This window comes from Balaenoptera borealis, assembly GCF_965194805.1.
Source record: "Balaenoptera borealis genome assembly, chromosome: 8".
NCBI lineage: Eukaryota > Metazoa > Chordata > Mammalia > Artiodactyla > Balaenopteridae > Balaenoptera > Balaenoptera borealis.
Window position 1 is genome coordinate 4,110,530 of NC_138865.1, and position 18,972 is coordinate 4,129,501.

At 35.8% G+C, this 18,972-nt stretch overlaps 1 protein-coding gene across 2 annotated transcripts in view; it reads left to right on the forward strand.

The window, feature by feature from the left end:
* The window catches only part of GALNTL6 (polypeptide N-acetylgalactosaminyltransferase like 6), a gene marked incomplete at its 3' end in the record, with an annotated part of 1,719,480 nt that overhangs the window by 89,612 nt on the left and 1,610,896 nt on the right, over positions 1-18,972 (forward strand). The window contains exon 2 of one of the 2 annotated variants that reach the window (XM_082402133.1): positions 9,172-9,210. In XM_082402133.1, coding sequence (XP_082258259.1) covers positions 9,186-9,210 — 25 coding nt within the window. In that variant the 5' untranslated portion in view covers positions 9,172-9,185. Of the gene's footprint in view, positions 1-6,469; positions 9,211-18,972 lie in introns of those variants that run through there. The other variant, XM_082402132.1, reaches the window with a different exon arrangement.

Here is an 18,972-nt window from a genome sequence, read left to right on the forward strand (position 1 = left end):
CAAAAACACTAACTTGAAAAGATATATGCACTCCTGAGTTCATTTCAGCATTATGTACATTACCCAAGATATGGAAACAGTCTAAGTGTTCATCAGTGGATGAATGGATAAATAAATTGAATTATACACACACACACACACACACACACACACACACACACACACAAGTACACACACACACAGTGGAATGTTATTCAGCCATTTCATTATTTATTTGGAATGAAATTATGTCATTTGTGACAACATGGATGGACTTTTGGTAAAAGTCCATTCATTGGCCTTATGGTAAGTGAAACGAGTCAGAGAAAGACAAATGCTGGATGATCTATTCTATATATGGAATCTAAAAATACATTTTTAATATATGTTTATAATATAGATACAAACTCATAGATACAGAGAACAGGAACAGATTGGTGGTTGCCAGAGGCAAGGGGTGGGGAATTGGACAAATGGGTGAATTTTTTTTTGTTTTTAGTTTAAATAAATTGTAAAAAAAAAAAAAAAAAAAGAGGGAGAAAAAGAAAATCTCTCTTTCAATCTCACTGTGTCAACAAAGAAAAAAAAGTTGATTGTTTTGATATTTGCATAGTGAAGTGTCTTATTCACCTTTTAAATCTTTGAGAATCATAGCTTTATATTGAAGCTTCCAATTGAAAAGCACTTCTAAACTTTGCTTAGAAATATAAATTATTCATTTTTAAATTGAGTTGAAACGTTATCTGTATGGATATCATGCCTATTTTATGATGCTCTCTGACAAATAGACACTAGGTAAATTTTAGCAGTGATTTTTGTCATTGCAAGGCCTAAGAAAAAAATGGGAAAAAATGAAGTTTGTCTTTTTCTCTATCTCATTTCTATACATCTTGTCTATTTCCTGAGACCCTAATTCCTATAGACCCATTTTAAATTTTACTTCGTTAGTAGCTTTACACTCCTGAGGGTTAATGGGGGATTTTAAATGCTCAAAAGAATGAAAAGTCAATGATATGATTTTAAGCACCAACACCCAGTTTATGCAAAGAACATTTTGTATTTCGGTAGGGTTTTGTGCCTTCAAAATAAGACTTTGAGGGGGTGCTAATGGTATTTTATTATAAGGCCAAACTTAGTCTGTGACTCCATTAACTTTTATTATACCTCAAACATGAGGGAAGAAATAAAGAATACTTAATAAAGAAAAATAGCTTCTAGTACATCCATCTAGGGAAAATTGTTGTTAATAATTTGGTGCATAATGCTTTTTCCTATGCATACAAACATGCACTCAGACAAATATTTCTTATGACAAAATTGGCTTCAAGTTCATAACTAGTACATTTAAACATTGTACATATAACAAGATAATACAAACTTCTTTTAGTCCAATAAATATTTATAAACCATATTTTTCATTGAATTAATATATTTCATTATTTGGATGAGATCTAACTTATGTTAGCAGGTACCTAGAACTAGACATATTGTTTGTATAAAAAATATACAGTGCTACTAAAAATATATTTATAGTTTATTCTTAGTCTACTCATTTCTAATATTTGTTTCAGAAAAATTTCCAAAAGTTAGAAACACAGTTGTACATAAATATTTAAGTCTCTTTTTATTTCTTTGTTAACAAATTTTTGAGATTATTTGAAGACAATTGCACATTCTTATAAGGGATTTTTCTGCTGGAACAATTTATTTTCACCTTTAAGTTTCAGTCATTTAGCATGTGGATACTTTAGAGAAGAGGTTGACAAAGCAGTTGATGAGTTTTTCTGAAAGGACATAATGTTTGCCCCATTTTTCTAGGCCAAAGCCTTAAGTGAGATTTACTTCATTAAGTATATACCCCAGGGTACTTGCTGAACTATTGGCTAAGTAACATTTATTCTTTTTACAGCAACAGGAACAAAAATAAATCACATTGAAAAGAATTGCTTTATTTTATTTTGCCTTTTGTGAATCCATTCTTGCATCTGACATCAATTATAAAGAAGTTATTTCTAAAACATAATATTGTCCTGTAAGTCTGCAACCAAATGTGAAATAAGGAATTTTAATTTTGTCTCACCTCTGTTTTTGCTCATATCTAAACAAATATACAGGTTGAGCAGTGTTGACCAATTTGACATTATTCAGACTGAAAAATAATTCACAATTAGAAGACAATCACTTCATTTTAAATAATTGCATGATTCTCTTTGGCTGTGAATGTGTATGTCAGTGTTATGGAGAGAGAGATTGAGAGAGAAAAGACATAGAGAGGCAGGGAGAGACTGATTGAAAGAGAGAAAGAAAGGCAGAGACAGACACATAAAGAAAGCAATAACACCATTCATGAAGTGAAAGTATTTCTATTATAAAATAGAGGCATTGCATAGTGTTTTTTTTTTAATTGATGTACAGTTGACATACAATATTATATTAGTTTCAGGTGTACAATATAGTGATTTGACATTTATATACCTTACAAACTGATTACCATGATAAATCTAGTAACCATCTGTACCATAAAAGTTATTGCAATAGTATTGACTACATTCCCTATGCTGTACGTTACATCCTTGTGACTTATTTATTATTATTTTTTTATACTGGAAGTTTGTACCATTTAATCCCCTTCACCTATTTAACTCAACCCCTGCTTCTTCCTCCTGTCTGGCGACCATCAATTTAGTCTCTATATCTATGAGTCTGCTTCTGTATTGTTTTGTTTGTTTGTTTGTTTTGTTTTCTTAGATTCCATGTATAATTGAAATCGTACGGTGTCCTTCTCTGACTTATTTCACTTAGCATAATACCCTCCATTTCCATCCATGTTGTTGCAAATAGCAAGATTTTATTCTTTTTAAGACTGAGTGATATTTTATTATACACGTATACCACAGGTTTTTTAATCTCTACGTGGACACTTAGGTTGCTTCCGTATCTTGGCTATTGTAAAAAACTGCTGCAATGAACATAGGGGTGTGTATATCTTTTCAAGTTAGTGTTTTTATTTTCTTCAGATAAATAACCAGAAGTGGAATTGCTGAATCATATGGTTGGTAAATTTTTAATTTTTTGAAGAACCTCCATACTGATTTCCACAGTGGCTGCACCGATTTAGCTTCTCACAAACAGTGAACCTTTTCTCCAGATCCTTGCCAATAGTTATTTCCTGTCCTCTTGATGATGGCCATTCTGACAAGTGTGAGGTGTTATCTCATTGTTTTTGTGGTTTGCATTTCCCCAATGATTAGTGATGTTGAGCATCTTTTATGTCTGTTGGCCATCTGTATCTTCCTTGTAAAAATGTTTGAGTCCTCTGCCCATTTTTATATCAGATTATTTGTTGTTTCGATATTGAGTAGTGTAAGTGCTTTATATACTTTGCATATTAACTTGTTGAATATATCATTTGCTAACATATTCTACCATTTGTAGGTTGCCTGTTCTTTGTTTTGTTGATGGTTTTCTTCTCTGTGCAAAAAATTTTTTAGATTATTTTGATGTAGTCCTGTTTGTTTATATTTGCTTTTGGTGCCCTTGTTTGAGGAGATAGATCCAAAAAAAATATTACTAAGAATTATGTCAAAGAGTGTACTGCCTGTGTTTGCTTCTTGGAATTTTATGGTTTCAGGTCTGGCAATAATGGGCATCCTTGTTTGTTCCCAAACTTAGAGGAAAAACTTTCAGATTTTCACCATTGAATATGATGCTAGCTGTGGGTTTATCATACTTGGCCTTTATTATGTTGAGGTTTGTTCTCTCTGTACCCATTTTGTTGAGAGTTTTTATCATAAATGGATGTTGAATTTTGTCATGTTTTTTCTGCATCTATCAAGATGATCATAGGATTTTATCCCTTGTTTTGTTCATATGGTGTTTCATGGTGTATCATGTTGAATTATTTACAGATATTGAATCATCCTTGCATCACTGGAATAAATCCCACTTGATCATGAAGTATGATCCTTTTAATGTGTTGTTGAATTCAGTTTGCTAATATTTTGTTGAGAATTTTGCATTCATCAAGGATATTGCCTGTAATTTTATTTCTTCTATTTCTTTATCTAGTTTTGGTATCAAGGTAATGCTGGCCTTGTGAAATGAGTTCATAAGTGTTACTTTCTCTTCAAATTTATGGAACAGTTTGAGAGACTAGGTATTAACTCTTCTTTAAATATTTGGTGGAATTCACCTGTGAAGCTGTCTGGTGTTGGACTTTTGTTCATTGGAAGATTTTTGATTACCAAGTGTATTTCATAACTACTAATCAGTCTCTTCAGATTTTCTATTTCTTCCTGATTCAGCATTGAAGATTATATGTTTCTAGGAATTTATCCATTTCTTCTAGGTTTTTTAATTTTTTGGCATATAATTATTCTTAGTAATCTCTTAAGATTCTTTGTATTTCTGTTGTTTTAACTCATTTATGATTTTATTTATTCGTATTTGGGTTCTCTCTCTCTCTCAGTGAGTCTAGCTAAAGGTTAATCAATTTAATTTTGTTTATCTTTTCAAAGAACCAGCTCTTAGTTTCATTGATGTTTTCTATTTTTTTGTCTGTATTTCACTCTCATCTTTTCAGTTATGTAGGTTGGGTAAGTTCTGGAGATTTAGTGTATAGAATGGGGACTACAGTTAATAATACTATATTGCACACCTTAAATTTGCTGTGACAGTAGATCTTAAATGTTCTATCACAAAAAAAAAATATCACCATGTGAGGTGATGGATATGTTAATTAGCTTGATTGTGGTAATAATTTCACAGTGTATACATATATCAAAACGTTGTACAATGTAAATATGTATAATTTTTATTTGACAATTATACCCCAGTAAAGCTGGCAGAAGAAAAACTAGAGAATTTTTCTCTCCACCATGATAAGTTCAGTGAAGATAATCGAGAAAGCATCTGCCTATGGATTAACCCAAATTAGAGAAAAGCTTATCTGAGATGTTAAAGGAAACAGATTCAATCTTGGTAATATTGTCTGATGCAGTCACGCCTACTGAAGAGAGACTCACTTTCTGCTCTGGTGGCTGAGAAGAGACAAGACCCCAGATAGAAGATGACTGTGCTGTTTCTGTTCTGACAGGATCAGAGAGTGAAGTAGCTGAGTGAAAACACAGAGAACCATGGAAACAAAAATGTCATGCCACCCAGTAACATTAGCACCTTAGCCAATTCCTGTTCAGACTGGTGGCCGGGGTTCAGATCCCACCCCCAAACCCAAATGCCTTGCTCTAATCAGTTCACAATTCTGGGAAAAGTAACTGATAGCAATAGGTTTGGGCTGGACATAAAGATTAAATTATAGAAAAAAAGGTTCACATTCCTATACACTTGTGTTGGCAGACTAGGATTCATATAAAATATATTTTGTGTAATCCTTTTTTTTTTTTTTTTGTTAAAGTAGAGGGAAGGATTTTTTTTAAATTTATTTATTGATTTATGGCTGTGTTGGGTCTTCGTTTCTGTGCGAGGGCTTTCTCTAGTTGCGGCAAGCGGGGGCCACTCTTCATCGCGGTGCGCGGGCCTCTCACTGTCGCGGCCTCTCTTGTTGCGGAGCACAGGCTCCAGACGCGCAGGCTCAGTAGTTGTGGCTCACGGGCCCAGTTGGTCCGCAGCATGTGGGATCTTCCCAGACCAGGGCTCGAACCTGTGTCCCCTGCATTGGCAGGCAGACTCTCAACCACTGTGCCACCAGGGAAGCCCCTTTTGTGTAGTCTTTTATAGGTTCAATAAAATTCTGAAATATTTGGGAAGTTAGTATTTCTCTGGAGGTATTTAACATCTCACAGAAATAGTTTCGGTGAAGTTCTTTCTTGAGGCAGGCGATAGATTAAATGTTCTTTTGAAATGTTTTTCAGATTAATGATTCAGTCATATTTGCTTTCATGTTTAGTATAAAAGTCAGTATTTATACTTCAAAACCAGTGGCCTTTATGATTTTTTAAGATTCTTTGACAGTTTTATTATTTATATAGGAAAAAAGTGAATCTCCTTAGGCAATGTATAATAAGTATTATGTAGTGTGGAAGAAGTGAATTTTCTTTTTATCTTTGGTCACTGTTGTTTTGGAGAGCCAGGGTATAGATGTCTGTAGTACATCCAAAGCAGAATGTGAAATGTGTTAGCTCTAAAATCATGGCTTTCTGGTGCTCTTTCTTTGTTTAAATAACAGCTGTGTATCTGTGATCACCATGGTGCCTTTTGCCTGTCTTTATTCTAATACAGAGGCTATATAATATATTATGTAACACTTGAGAGTCTGGAAAGACTTAGGATCACTGCCTGTTCCTCCAGTTATTAGCTTTTTTTTTTTTTCTTTTTTAACGTCTTTACTAACTATAATTGCTTTACAATGGTGTGTTAGTTTCTGCTTTATAACAAAGTGGATCAGCTATACATATACATATATCCCCATATCCCCTCCCTCTTGCGTCTCCCTCCCACCCTCCCTATCCCACCCCCCCTATCCCACCCCCTAGGTGGTCACAAAGCACCGAGCTGATCTCCCTGTGCTATGCGGCTGCTTCCCACTAGCTGTCTATTTTACATTTGGTAGTGTATATATGTCCATGCCACTCTCTCACTTTGTCCCAGCTTACCCTTCCCCCTCCCTGTGTCCTCAAGTCCATTCTCTACGTCTGCGTCTTTATTCCTTTCCCTCCAGTTATTAGCTCTAAGACTGGGACAAACAACTTATTAGCTCTGAAATTCAATTTCTTCATAATAAATTTACATGAATTATTAAAAACATAAAATAAAAATTTATAGACATAAATTATAAAGCCCTTTTTATTTCACATCTTTCTTACTCAAAATTTGCTGAATCTAAATTGATTCATTGTATTTGATGTTTGATTGAAATAAAATATAAAACTAAGTTTTTATTTAATTAATTCAATTTCTTAGCTTGTTAGGATATTTCAAAAACAATAGCATAACATTAAATGCTTTTAAATTATATTTTATCCTTACAACATCCCAAATACGTTAGTATCATTATTTATGTTTTACACTTGAGAAAACTGAAGCACCGTAAATTTAAGTAACTTGGCACAAACCTTGAGTGGCCAAAATGCAATATTAACCCAAGTCTAACTAAATCCAAAACATGTCTTGTCAGTTAGTACCCTGCGTAGTCCTGGTTTTACTTTTAATTGGTTTGACATTGACATGAGCTATTTATTTTCTTCTTGCTTCAAATTCTTTTCTGTAATATAAGGTTTTGGACCAGATGATCTCTAAAGTACCTTCTGTTCACATATTTTATTCTATAAGACAATAACTGGGTATGTTTTTAAGCAATCGACACATCTGTGAACATTATTTCCCCAACAGAAAAATAATTTCTAATATATTTTTGCTAATCGATCCTCTTTTATACATATGGAAGTAATGTAACATTAGTAGTGCCATTGGAATGGAGACTCCTTTAAGGGTCTTTAAATTTTTTTTTTTTTTTTGGTCAAATAAAAATTGTATGTATTTAAAGTTACAACATGTTATTTGGTTATGTGTATATATATTGTGAAATAATTACCACAGTCAAGCTAATTAACACTTCCATCCCCTCACATAGTTTTATTTTGTAGTAAGCGTATTTAAGATCCAGTTTCTTAGCAAATTTCAAGTATGCAATATAATACTCTTAACTATAATAACCATTCTGCAGGTTAGATCTCCAGGACTTATTCATCCCATATAACTGGAACTTTGTAGCCTTTGATTAACATCTCCCCATCTTCTAACCCCCAGCTTCTGGCAACTATGATTCTACTCTCAGCTTCTATCAGTTAAACTTTTTTAGATTCCACATATAAGTGAGTTCATGCTGTATTTGTCTCTCTGTGCCTGGTTGATGTTACTTAACATAATGTTCACTGGGGTCATCAATGTTGTCACAAGTGGCATGATTTTCTTTCTTTTTTCAAGCTGAGTAGTAGTCCATTGTGTATCTGTCAGTGGACATTATTTCCATATTTTAGTTACTGTGAGTAATGGTACAATGAACATGGGAGTGATGATACCTTTTAGAGATACTGATTTCATTTCTTTTGGGCCTATCCCCAGAAGCGATATTGCTGGATCATATGGTAGTTTTATTTTTAATACTTTTGAGAAAAGTTTATACTGTTTTCCATAAGGGCTTCACCAGCTTATATTCCCAGCAACAGTGTACAAGTTTTCCCTTTTCTCCACATCCTCACCATGATTTGTTATCTCTTGTCTTTTTGATGACAGCCATTCTAACAGGTGTGAGATGATATCTTATTTTGGTTTTGATTTGCATTTTCCTGACTATTAGTGATGTTGAACTTTAAGAAAATTTTATACACCCATTGGCCATCTATAATGTGTTCTTTTGAGATATGTCTCAGGTCCTTTGCCTATTTTTTTAGTTGGATTATTTGTTTTCTTGCCATTGAGTTGTATGAGTTCTTTATACAGTTTAGATAGTAAGCCCCCCCACCCCCCAGATATACAGTTTGCAGATATTTTCTCCTTTTTCATTTGTTACCTTTTCACTCTGTTGACTGTTTCCTTTACTGTACAGAAACCTTTTAATTTGGTGCAGTCCCACTCATCTGTTTTTGCTTTTTTTGCCTGTAATTTGGGTGTCATTTCCAAAAACAATCATTGCCAGTGTCATACTCTTTTGATTACTGTACCTTTGTAATATATTTTGAAATTAAGAGAGTGATGTCTGGCTCCAGCTTTGTTTTTCTTCCTCAAAGTTGTTTGGCTACACAAGGTCTTTTGTGGTTCCATATGAATTTTAGGTTTGTTTTTTCTATGTCTATAAAAAATGTAATTAGGATTTTGTTTGCAAATGCATTGATTTTGTAGATCACTTCATGTAGTATGGACATTTTAACAATATTAAGTTTCCTAATCCATGCACAGGGAATGTCTTTCTATTTATTTGTCTTCTTTAACTTCCTTCCTCAATGTTTTGTCATATTTAGTGTACAAGTCTTTTATCTCTTTGGCTAAGTTTTTTTTTTAAGTATTATTTTTGTTGCTGTTGTCAGTCAGATTGTATTCTTAATTTCCTTATTGGATAGTTTATTGTTTGTTTATAGAAAAGCTACTGCTTTTTGTTTGTTGACTTTGTGTATTATAAATTTACTGAATTTTTTAATGAGTTCTAACAGTTTTTTTTATTTTTATTTTTGTCTTTAGGTTTTTCTGCATATATGATGATGTCGTCTGCAAGCAGAGGTACTGTTACTTACTTTTCTCTTTGGATGGATTTTATTTATTTTTCTTATCTAATTGCTCTGGCTAGGACTTCCAGTGTTGTTTTGAATAGAAATAGCAAGAGTGGGCATCCTTGCCTTGTACCAGATTGTGGAGAAAAAGCTTTTTGTTTCTCCTGGTTGATTATGACGTTTGCTGTGGGCTTTTTACATACAGCCTTTATTGTGTTGAGGCAATTTCATTCTATAACTGATTTGTTGAGAGCTTTTATCATGAACGGATGTTGAATTCTGTTAAATTTTTTTTCTGCGTCTGTTGAGATGATCATGTTGATTTTATCTTACATTCTGTTAAAGTGGTGTATCACAGTGACTGATTTAAATCTTCCTTGCATTTTGGGGATACAGCCCATTTAGTCATTGTGTATATTCCTTTTGATGTGCTATTGAATTTGGTTTTGCTAGTATTTTATTGATAATTTTTTTCATTGAAGTTAATCAAGTTTATTGGCCTGTAGTTTTTGTTTTGTTTTGTTTATTTGTGTTTCTTGTGGTGTGTTTACCTGGCTTTGGTATCTGGGTGATGCTGACCTCATAAAATGAGTTTCGCAGTATTCCCTCTTCCATATTTTTGAAGATTTTAAGAAGGATTAGTATTAATATTTCTTTGAATGTTAAGTAGAATTCACCAGTGAAGCCATCTTGTCCTGGGTGTCCCTTTGTTGGGATGTTTTTGATTACTGATTCAGTTTCCTTATTTGTTATTGGTCTGTTCATTATTTTTCTTTCTTAATTCAGTTTTAGTAGGCTGTATGTTTAGGAAATTATCCATTTTTTCTAGTTTGTTTAATTTTTTGGTGTATAATTGAGCATAATAATCTCTTTTGATGCTTTTTATTTCTGAGGCATTCATTACAATGTGTTCTCTTTCATTTTTTATTTTATTTATTTCAGTCTTTGTTTTCCAAGTTAATCTAGCTCTTTGTCAATTTTATCTTTTTGAAAAACAAGTCTTTGTTTTGTTTATTTTTGTTTTTCTGTTTTCCTTTCTTTCTGCTCTAATTTTTATTATTTTCTTCTTTCTGCTAACTTTGTTTTCCTTTTCTATTTCCTTGAGGTTAAAAATTAGGTTGTTTATTTGAGGTCTTTCTTTTTTTTAATTGAGATATAATCAACATATAACATTGTATTAGGTGTACAACATAATGATTTGACAACTGTATGTATTATGAAATGAAAATGTTTATCACTGTGAACTTTTGCATTAGTAATGCTTTGGCTGCATTCCATAAATTTTGGTATTTTCTGCTTTTATTTTTATCTCAAGATATATTTAAAATTCTGTTTTGATTTCCTCGTTGACTTAATGGTTGTTCACGGGCATGTTGTTAAGTTTCCATGTATTTTAGAATTTTCTGGTTTTCTTACTGTTAGTTGTTTCTAGTTTCATTCCACTGTGGCCAGAAAAGATACTTAGAATGATGTTGATCTTCCTAAATTTATTAAAACTTGTTTTGTGACTTAACATGTGATCTGTCCTGGAGCTTGTTCTGAGTGCGCTTGAGAAACGTGTTTTTCTGCTGTTGGTGGAGAGTTCTGTACATGTCTATTAGGTGTGTTTGGTCAATAGTGCTGTTTAAATCAGCTGTTTCCTTATTGATTGTATGGGTGTTTTCTCCATTATTCGATGTGGGGTATTGAAGTCTCCTACTATTATTGCATTACTGTCAATTTCTCTTTTTAGGGTCTTTTACATGCCAAGTGACCAACCCTGGAGTGTATACTCCTGATTAGGATACAACAGATGTGAACAAATCACAAACATTAGCAAAGCTTTGAAGTTACAATTTTCTATGCTTTGGGCCTGGGCTAATTCTCATAGAGTTCCCTCACTAGCCTGCTCTTTCTAATTAGAGACGACTCATAGATAACTGTATCCTCCCCCTTTATAATGCTAATTTCCAAGATGAGAAGGAAGGTCAGTGTTCTTCTCTGTTAACCTCCATTTAATTTGCTTATCATATAATAAAGGAGATAAATATATTGCATAAACTGTTAAAGACCACTATGAAGTACATAATTATCACAGTGGGGCTTAGTGATGATAATACAACCAAACAATGGATGATTAAGGTCGAAAAGTCACAAGATGTTGAGGAATCTAAAGGTTGTGAACTAAGAAAACGTTAAAATAATCAGATAAAAGTTGGATGTTAAAAACTATAACTATAGCAAGAATAACTTAATATTCAGTATAGTTTTATATGCTGTATGTAATTTACAAATTCAAAGAGATTCGAAACCTTTATTCTTTTATTTAATTAACTATTATTCTAAGCCCACCAGCCAAAGGTCACTGAAGACCTAGCCATATTCAAATAAATTATGTTTATTTGAATTCCTGAAATGAGAGAAAATACATTCCAGAGGGGAACTTAGAAATGTTTTAGTAACAAGAGTGCAAAGAAGCTTTTAATAGAATTTGGACTTGTGATTCTAAGGAAGGCGGAGGAAAGTAAGAACCAGCTCTGGATTGGGGGCTGTCAAGTAGCCAGGACATTTCATGATTGGCTATATCATAATAGTTGTTCAGGAGGTGAAAGGAAAGAAGTCGGGTTGAGATGTCAGTGGTAAAAAAATGTGTCAGTAAGTCAAAAGCAGGGGTTGTTATTTGTTCTACAGCCATGGTGTGACAGTTGGAGAATCATTGTTTATATGGTGTTGTCAATATCCCAATGTAAATGTTGTTTTATGTTCTGTTAGGAATGTCACAGTCTGCTTACCAAGCGGGTTGACTTTTTCGTGAATATTTATGCTCCTTTCTGAGTGATTCAGGATGCTTAATCATTTGTTGATTCTAAAATTCTTTATTAGAAAACTATTATATATTAGGATCTGAATAAGGTACAAATCCTGCCCCCAAAAGGGTGTTTAGGCTATTGGACAAGAGAAATACATTGATAACAGTAATTGTAGTATGTTGACAATGAGCCCGTTATTGTTGCAAACTGACCCAGGACAATTCGGTGGTTCAGAAAGTATCACGTGCCTTTGGTGAATATTGTTAGCTGATAATGGATAGATGTTTTTGGGGGCCAACTAATCCATATCAGGTGGAATGCCATAATGAAAGTAAGTCTAAGGTCAAGTTTCTCCAAACATACAAACGTTTTTAGGAATCAAGGAAATTACCATATACCTATTCTATACCTCTGGGAATTTACATTTATTAATGAAGACACTGTAATTAGCACTTTGCATCAGGTTTGGCTTAGAGGTCAATGAATGAATGTAGAGAAAAGGACCAGTCGGCCTTGTGACTGAGTGAAGTGGCCAATGCTTTGTGAAAAGGAGGGATGCGGGGCCAACAGGACCCCTGACAGCGCAGTGCTCTGGGGGCACTGGTTAGTCCAGATGCTGTATCTTTTTTGCACACAACTTGACATACCTCTATGATTATTTCCTGCCAGTTAAAATCTTGAACATTCATTTTACCATAAAAAATTATTTCTAACATCCTTTCAGCTAATGAACAAACTTCAGTATTAATGTTGTTGACAAAGTGGAAATGACAGATTACTGCCTCTGATGGCACTGATTCCTGATAGGAGCACAGATGCCACTCTCAGCAGCACTGATTCCTGATTCTGTTCCCTCACATGCAACTAACCATTCTGAGGTCCTAGATTAAACCGAACATGTGCAAATATATATGACACAGTTTATCCTGCAGTATTTTAACGTAAGTCATAGCAAAGGTCATATAATGGGTCTGTCATAGTAAGACTTTGGACTTTAATTGTTCTTCCAAGACCTATACTAATTTCAAACTTAGATTGGAATAAACTAGTTGTAATTAAAGGGGAAGATGATTTATCGTACTTTCCAAAAAATCAAGTGTAGCAGCAAAACAGACACACAAACAGAAGAGACACTATACTTTAGTTGTCTCTTCACCTGTCTTAAATATGCTTCAGTTTACTGGATTTTGACTCCAGTTTCAAAATCCCAGAAAAAAGCCTCAACATTTCTTCCAGTCTCTAACACCTCTTATTCTATTGTCCACTGAATTTTCCATCCTTTCTTCCTTTGATGGTTCCTTCAATAAAGTTTAAATGAGGACCAGTTGTGTTATAGACAGTATGATAGCTTAGGTATAAAGTGAGTATGATGTCATCCTAGCCTCAAAGAACTCACAGTCTCCTGTGAGAAGAAGATCCGGTATGGTAAGTTCTAACACACAGTCATAAACAAGTGTAGTGAGACTCCTGAGACATAATATGTTTTTTGATGAGTTATTTTATTTTTGTGATTGTTTTGTTCTAAAATAAGATGTTGCACATGCTGCTTGGTTATTCTTGGGATCATTTACAGCACAGGATGCATCAAAATTTTAGTAAATAAATGAAATCTACCTGTTTTTTTATTCTTCTTGGAGTGGGGTGATTTTCATAAATTGTAGTTAAATTGAGAACTGCTGAATGTATACTGTGTGTGCAGCCACTCTCTCACCTGTTCTCTGCACAAGCATAGTTAATCACACCTGTCTCACTGAACTTGATGTAGGTTCAGTGTCTTGAGCACAGTACTCCAGGCAGTTGGTACCCATCAACTGGTGCTAGAAATTAAGATGCAGATCATTTGTGATCATTGGTAAATCTGACATGATCTCATGACTATGTAATACTATAAAAATACTTAAAAAGCAATTCTTGGTGCTATTATACTTTATATATGTGTGTGTGTGTGTGTGTGTGTGTGTGTGTGTGTGTGTGTGTGTGTGTGTATGTGTATATATAGCGCGTATTTGCATAGCCTGACGTAAAGTTTCACTGTGCCAGTGTATTAGGGAGCTTTACAAAACGCATGCCCTGTGGTTCCTTTGTAAAAGCAAACCAAATGTGTTCCTAAAGGAGAAGCAAGTTTTAAGCCACCTAAAACCTTTATCATGCAGTCTTTTATTTATTTATTTATTTGTTTATTTGTTTGTTTATTTATTTATTTATTTAACATCTTTATTGGAGTATAGTTGCTTTACCATGGTGTGTTAGTTGCTGCTGTATAACAAAGTGAATCAGCCATACCTACACATATATCCCTATATACCCTCCCTCTTGTGTCTCCCTCCCACCCTCCCTATCCCACCCCTCTAGGTGGTCACAAAACACCAAGCTGATCTCCCTTTGCTATGCGGCTTCTTCCCACTAGCTATCTGTTTTACATTTGGTAGTGTATATATGTCCATGCTACTCTCTCACTTTGTCCCAGCTTCCCCTTCGCCCTCCCCATGTCCTCAAGTCCACTCTCTATGTCTGCGTCTTTATTCCTGTCCTGTCCCTAGGTTCATCAGAACCAATTTTCTTTTAGATTCCATATATATGCATTAGCATACGGCATTTATTTGTTTTTCTCTTTCTGACTTTCTTCACTCTGTATGACAGACTCTAGGTTTATCCACTTCACTACAAATAACTCAATTTATTTCTTTTTATGGCTGAGTAATATTCCATTGTATATGTGTGCCACATCTTCTTTATCCATTCATCTGTCAATGGACACTTAGGTTGCTTCCATGTCCTGGCTATTGTAAATAGTGCTGCAGTGAACGTTGTGGTACATGACTCTTTCTGAATTATGGTTTTCTCAGGGTATATACCCAGTAGTGGGATTGCTGGGTCGTATGGTAGTTCTATTTTTAGTTTTTTAAGGAACCTCCATACTGTTCTCCATAGTGGCTGTTTCAATTTACATTCCCACCAACAGAGCAGGAGGGTTCCCTTTTCTCCACACCCTCTCCAGCATCTATTGTTTCTAGATTTTTTGATGATGGCCATTCTGACCAGTGTGAGGTGATACTTCATTGTAATTTTGATTTGCATTTCTCTAATGATTAGTGATGTTGAGCATCCTTTCATGTGTTTGTTGGCAATCTGTATCTCTTCTTTGGAGAAATGTTTATTTAGGTCTTCTGCCCATTTTTGGATTGGGTTGTTTGTTTTTTTGATACTGAGCTGTCATGCAGCCTTTTACTTTTTTTTTTTTTTAAAGGAGTGAATGATTTCATCCAGGGTCACTGAATCTCTAATACCCGGTGCCTTTGTGGCCAGTCCATGAGTCTATCCTATATTCTTTCCCCTCCTCCCACATTTAGTGGCTGCTTTAATTTTATTTATTTATTTATTTATTTATTTATTTATTTATGGCTGTGTTGGGTCTTCGTTTCTGTGCGAGGGCTTCCTCTAGCTGCGGCAAGTGGGGGCCACTCTTCATCGCGGTGCGCGGGCCTCTCACTATCGCGGCCTCTCTCGTTGCGGAGCACGGACTCCAGACGTGCAGGCTCAGTAATTGTGGCTCACGGGCCTAGTTGCTCCGCGGCATGTGGGAATCTTCCCAGACCAGGGCTCGAACCCGTGTCCCCTGCATTGGCAGGCAGACTCTCAACCACTGCGCCACCAGGGAAGCCCCATGCAGCCTTTTAAATCAAAACCTTCCAAAGATGTTTTCTGTGAGTTTCTTTTGCTTTTTTGTGAGTTCCTGCTAACCCTTGTGCTTAACACAGTTTCACAGGTGTTTGCCGAATTGGGCATTGTCGGGCTGTAGCTTCAGCCTATTCAGTCTCCCTTTGGGCTGCCTTTATGAGCAGCTGTGCTTCATCCTTCTTTCTTTTGTGCAGAGAATATGGAGTGGTAACCTGTTGTCATGCTGCTGCCAAAGGAAATCAGCTGCTGGGATCCCTGTGTAGTGCCCCAGTTACAGGGAAGGAGGGCTCTTACCGTGAGGTGCTCGCCCTGATGTGTGTAAGTCAGATTTTTGCTGGAAAATAGTTCTTTCTGGGAAAGACACTTGTGACTGATTACATACATTTGATATCCTTTCAAAACTGCAAAAACGGAAATTTTCTACGAGTGCCTCCTTTTTGGTAAGTGTCCGTGCATTTAAGAGATTGAAATACCTGCTCTAGGCAAGAAATTTGCATACTATTTTGGATTAATTTGAGTGTGAACTGAAGCCTCTCTTTTACATATGGGTCCTTAAATATTTTCACACTGTCCTTTTTGTACAGATACTTTTGTCTTCTATGCTCATGAAAGAAATTAGGAAATGTATTTCTGTTCTTGTAGAAATAGTCAGTCAGTGGTGGCCTTCCCTTTTTGGCTGTCTATGTTTGTTTTCCTTGCATGGAGGAAAGGAAGCTAATGTGTTGGGACCTGTGCTGGGGACTTGTACCCGTATTCTTTCATTTTTTTCTCCTGTGAGTCCCTGGAACATAGTGACTTCTGGCAAGTATTATTGCCATTCTCCAGCTTTAAAAAACGGGGACAGAAAGATCAGGTGTCAGATAGAGGGAAGTAACCAAGCCACAATTCTAGGAGCACAATTCATCACCTTGGCTGTCTGTCTGCTGGTGATCTGTTCCTCCCTCTCCCACATCTGCAGAAATGGTGGCACAGGGACATCTCCTGACTCACCTGCCACCTGGTGATGTTAACGGAACAAGACAATTTGGCCCTCCTCTCCTTCTGACTTCCTGTTGTCTTCTCCCTCCTGCTGAATTCGGCTCTGTCCCTTGCTTTGTGTCATCACCCTTTCCCATCCCTCATCTCAGCTTCTTCATATGACAACCATCCTTTCTCTGAGCTAAATCCTCCCCCATCATCCCAACTCCTGGGACCCCACATGTGCCCAGATCCTCTGCTCTTCCTGTCTGAGCCACTCAGCCAGCAATTTGCAAAATCCATCTCTCCTTAAACATGTGTTACTCAGTTTAGGATTTTACTATTCATGATATGTGCCTTTGAACTGACAAGCATATTTTCCCTAGCCATGCTATAGAACTACCCTTCTGCCTTGTTATTACTCAGTACTTTTTATGTGTTGATTTTTTGCCCCCTCATCTAGACAGAAAGATTTTCTGAGTAGACTGTATCTTCCACCTCTGTTTGAGCCCCACAGAATCTTACTCAACTTTAGCACCACTGAAAGTGTCCAGAAGTATTTGGCTAATTGAACCAAGTGCAGTAGTCAGTGACCAGAGGGCCAGTCTCCTGCGTGAGACGCTCGATTGCCTTACTTGTTACGCCACGAAGATTGACATTAAACTTTGCACTCATGTACATGAGCCTTTCAGACTAATTCCCAGTACTGTATAACTCAAGTCTGATGACATTTGGTACTGGTGCACTTTCCAGAAATTGTTGGAAAATGTGAATTCTTCCCTGTGGCAGTTTTGCCGATTTCAACCAAAGTGAGAATAGATGTTGCTGGGCAAACAAACCAGTTTCTTCCAGAAAAAAACAAATGAGTTAATGAGCAAGGTGGTTTGCTTGCAAAATACATGCTCCCTGGAAAGGATGTAAGGTAATACTGAAATTAGACTGAGCCTCTGAACTTTGAAAGAGTTTTATTAATTAATTAACAGGCTGAGTAACTTTGACCAATTTATAGTTGATAGAACTTTTCTGAGTGTCAGGTAAGATTGGGTTTATTTAGTTTAGGGGAAAATCCCCCAATTAATTAATTAATCCCTCAAAGAAATATCCTTGAGTACCTATTATGTGACAGTCAGTCCTCATGCTGACCAGACAGAGGAGTCGGAAATTTAATCAAGAACTTGTCCCTGACCTTAAAAAACTCAAAATCTCATAGAGAAAGATACGTAAATAAAGACAGTTATTGCTGATTCTTGGTACAATAGGTGGTTATTGGTATAATTTGGTACAAACTACGCTGATGGCACAAAGCAAGAAGCTCTAAGACTGATCTCAGCATTCATAACAAAAATGGTTAAAGAATCTTGAGCTGAAGTTTGAAGGATGGACAGGGGTTCACCAAGCAGAAGCAGGGGGAAGGTCAGCTAGTTTTAACAACAAAGGCTAATGTCCACGATATAGACAGTGCAAGTATATAGTATATGAAGTGGAGGAGGGAAGGGGGTAGATTTTATAAGACTTAGAGGGCTGAGGTGCACAGTTTGGACACCTTAGGTAAACATTTGAAGGGTTTATGCAAAAGAGTGTAAGAAATCCCCTTACCATTTAAATTGATCCTTTGGCAGGAACGTTGAGCCTGGAGGGTCCTGGTGTGCAGATGGGGGACAGTGAAACAGGAAAAAGGCCTTCATCATTGTGTATAACTGGGTACGTGTAATGAATGTGAGATTAGATTGGTCAACACTGAATGAGCTCAAAGAATTCTCATGTCAGCCTCCCACTTTAAAAAATCTGGAACTCCAATATTTATGCCAAACATAAGAAATTAGATAATTAAAATATGGCTCATGAAAGGAGATGTAGTTTGTACCAGGATGTCATCTTCTAACCTTCTAGTGAAGTGATTATGAGCAAAGGTGACATTTTTAGATGTGTGCACAGAAGCCATTATATCCGTGTTTCAGTTCTGATGAGAGCCCTAAGGCACTGATTGAGATGCTCTTCATTCCACACAGCCTGGAAAGACACAGGCCTGCATTTAGATGTGAACAAAATAAACGTAAACTGATAAACTCAGCTCCAGTTGTCAGTGGAGAGGAGTCCCTTCAAGGATACAGGCAGTCTAACTTAATTCAATTCTATATGCAGAGACAATGAGAGCAAGAGACTGACTGTGAACTTGCAGGCCAGTTGCCCTCACAGGCAACCCCTCCAGCATTTGTTCTGGATGGAATGTGAGTTGTGATTTGTCAATCAATTCCCAGTTCTCAACTATCTGTTATAATATAAAGGTGATTGTTAATGGTAAAAATAAAAGCTTCCTGAGCCAGTCGTCTGTTGTTGGGCACTTGGGT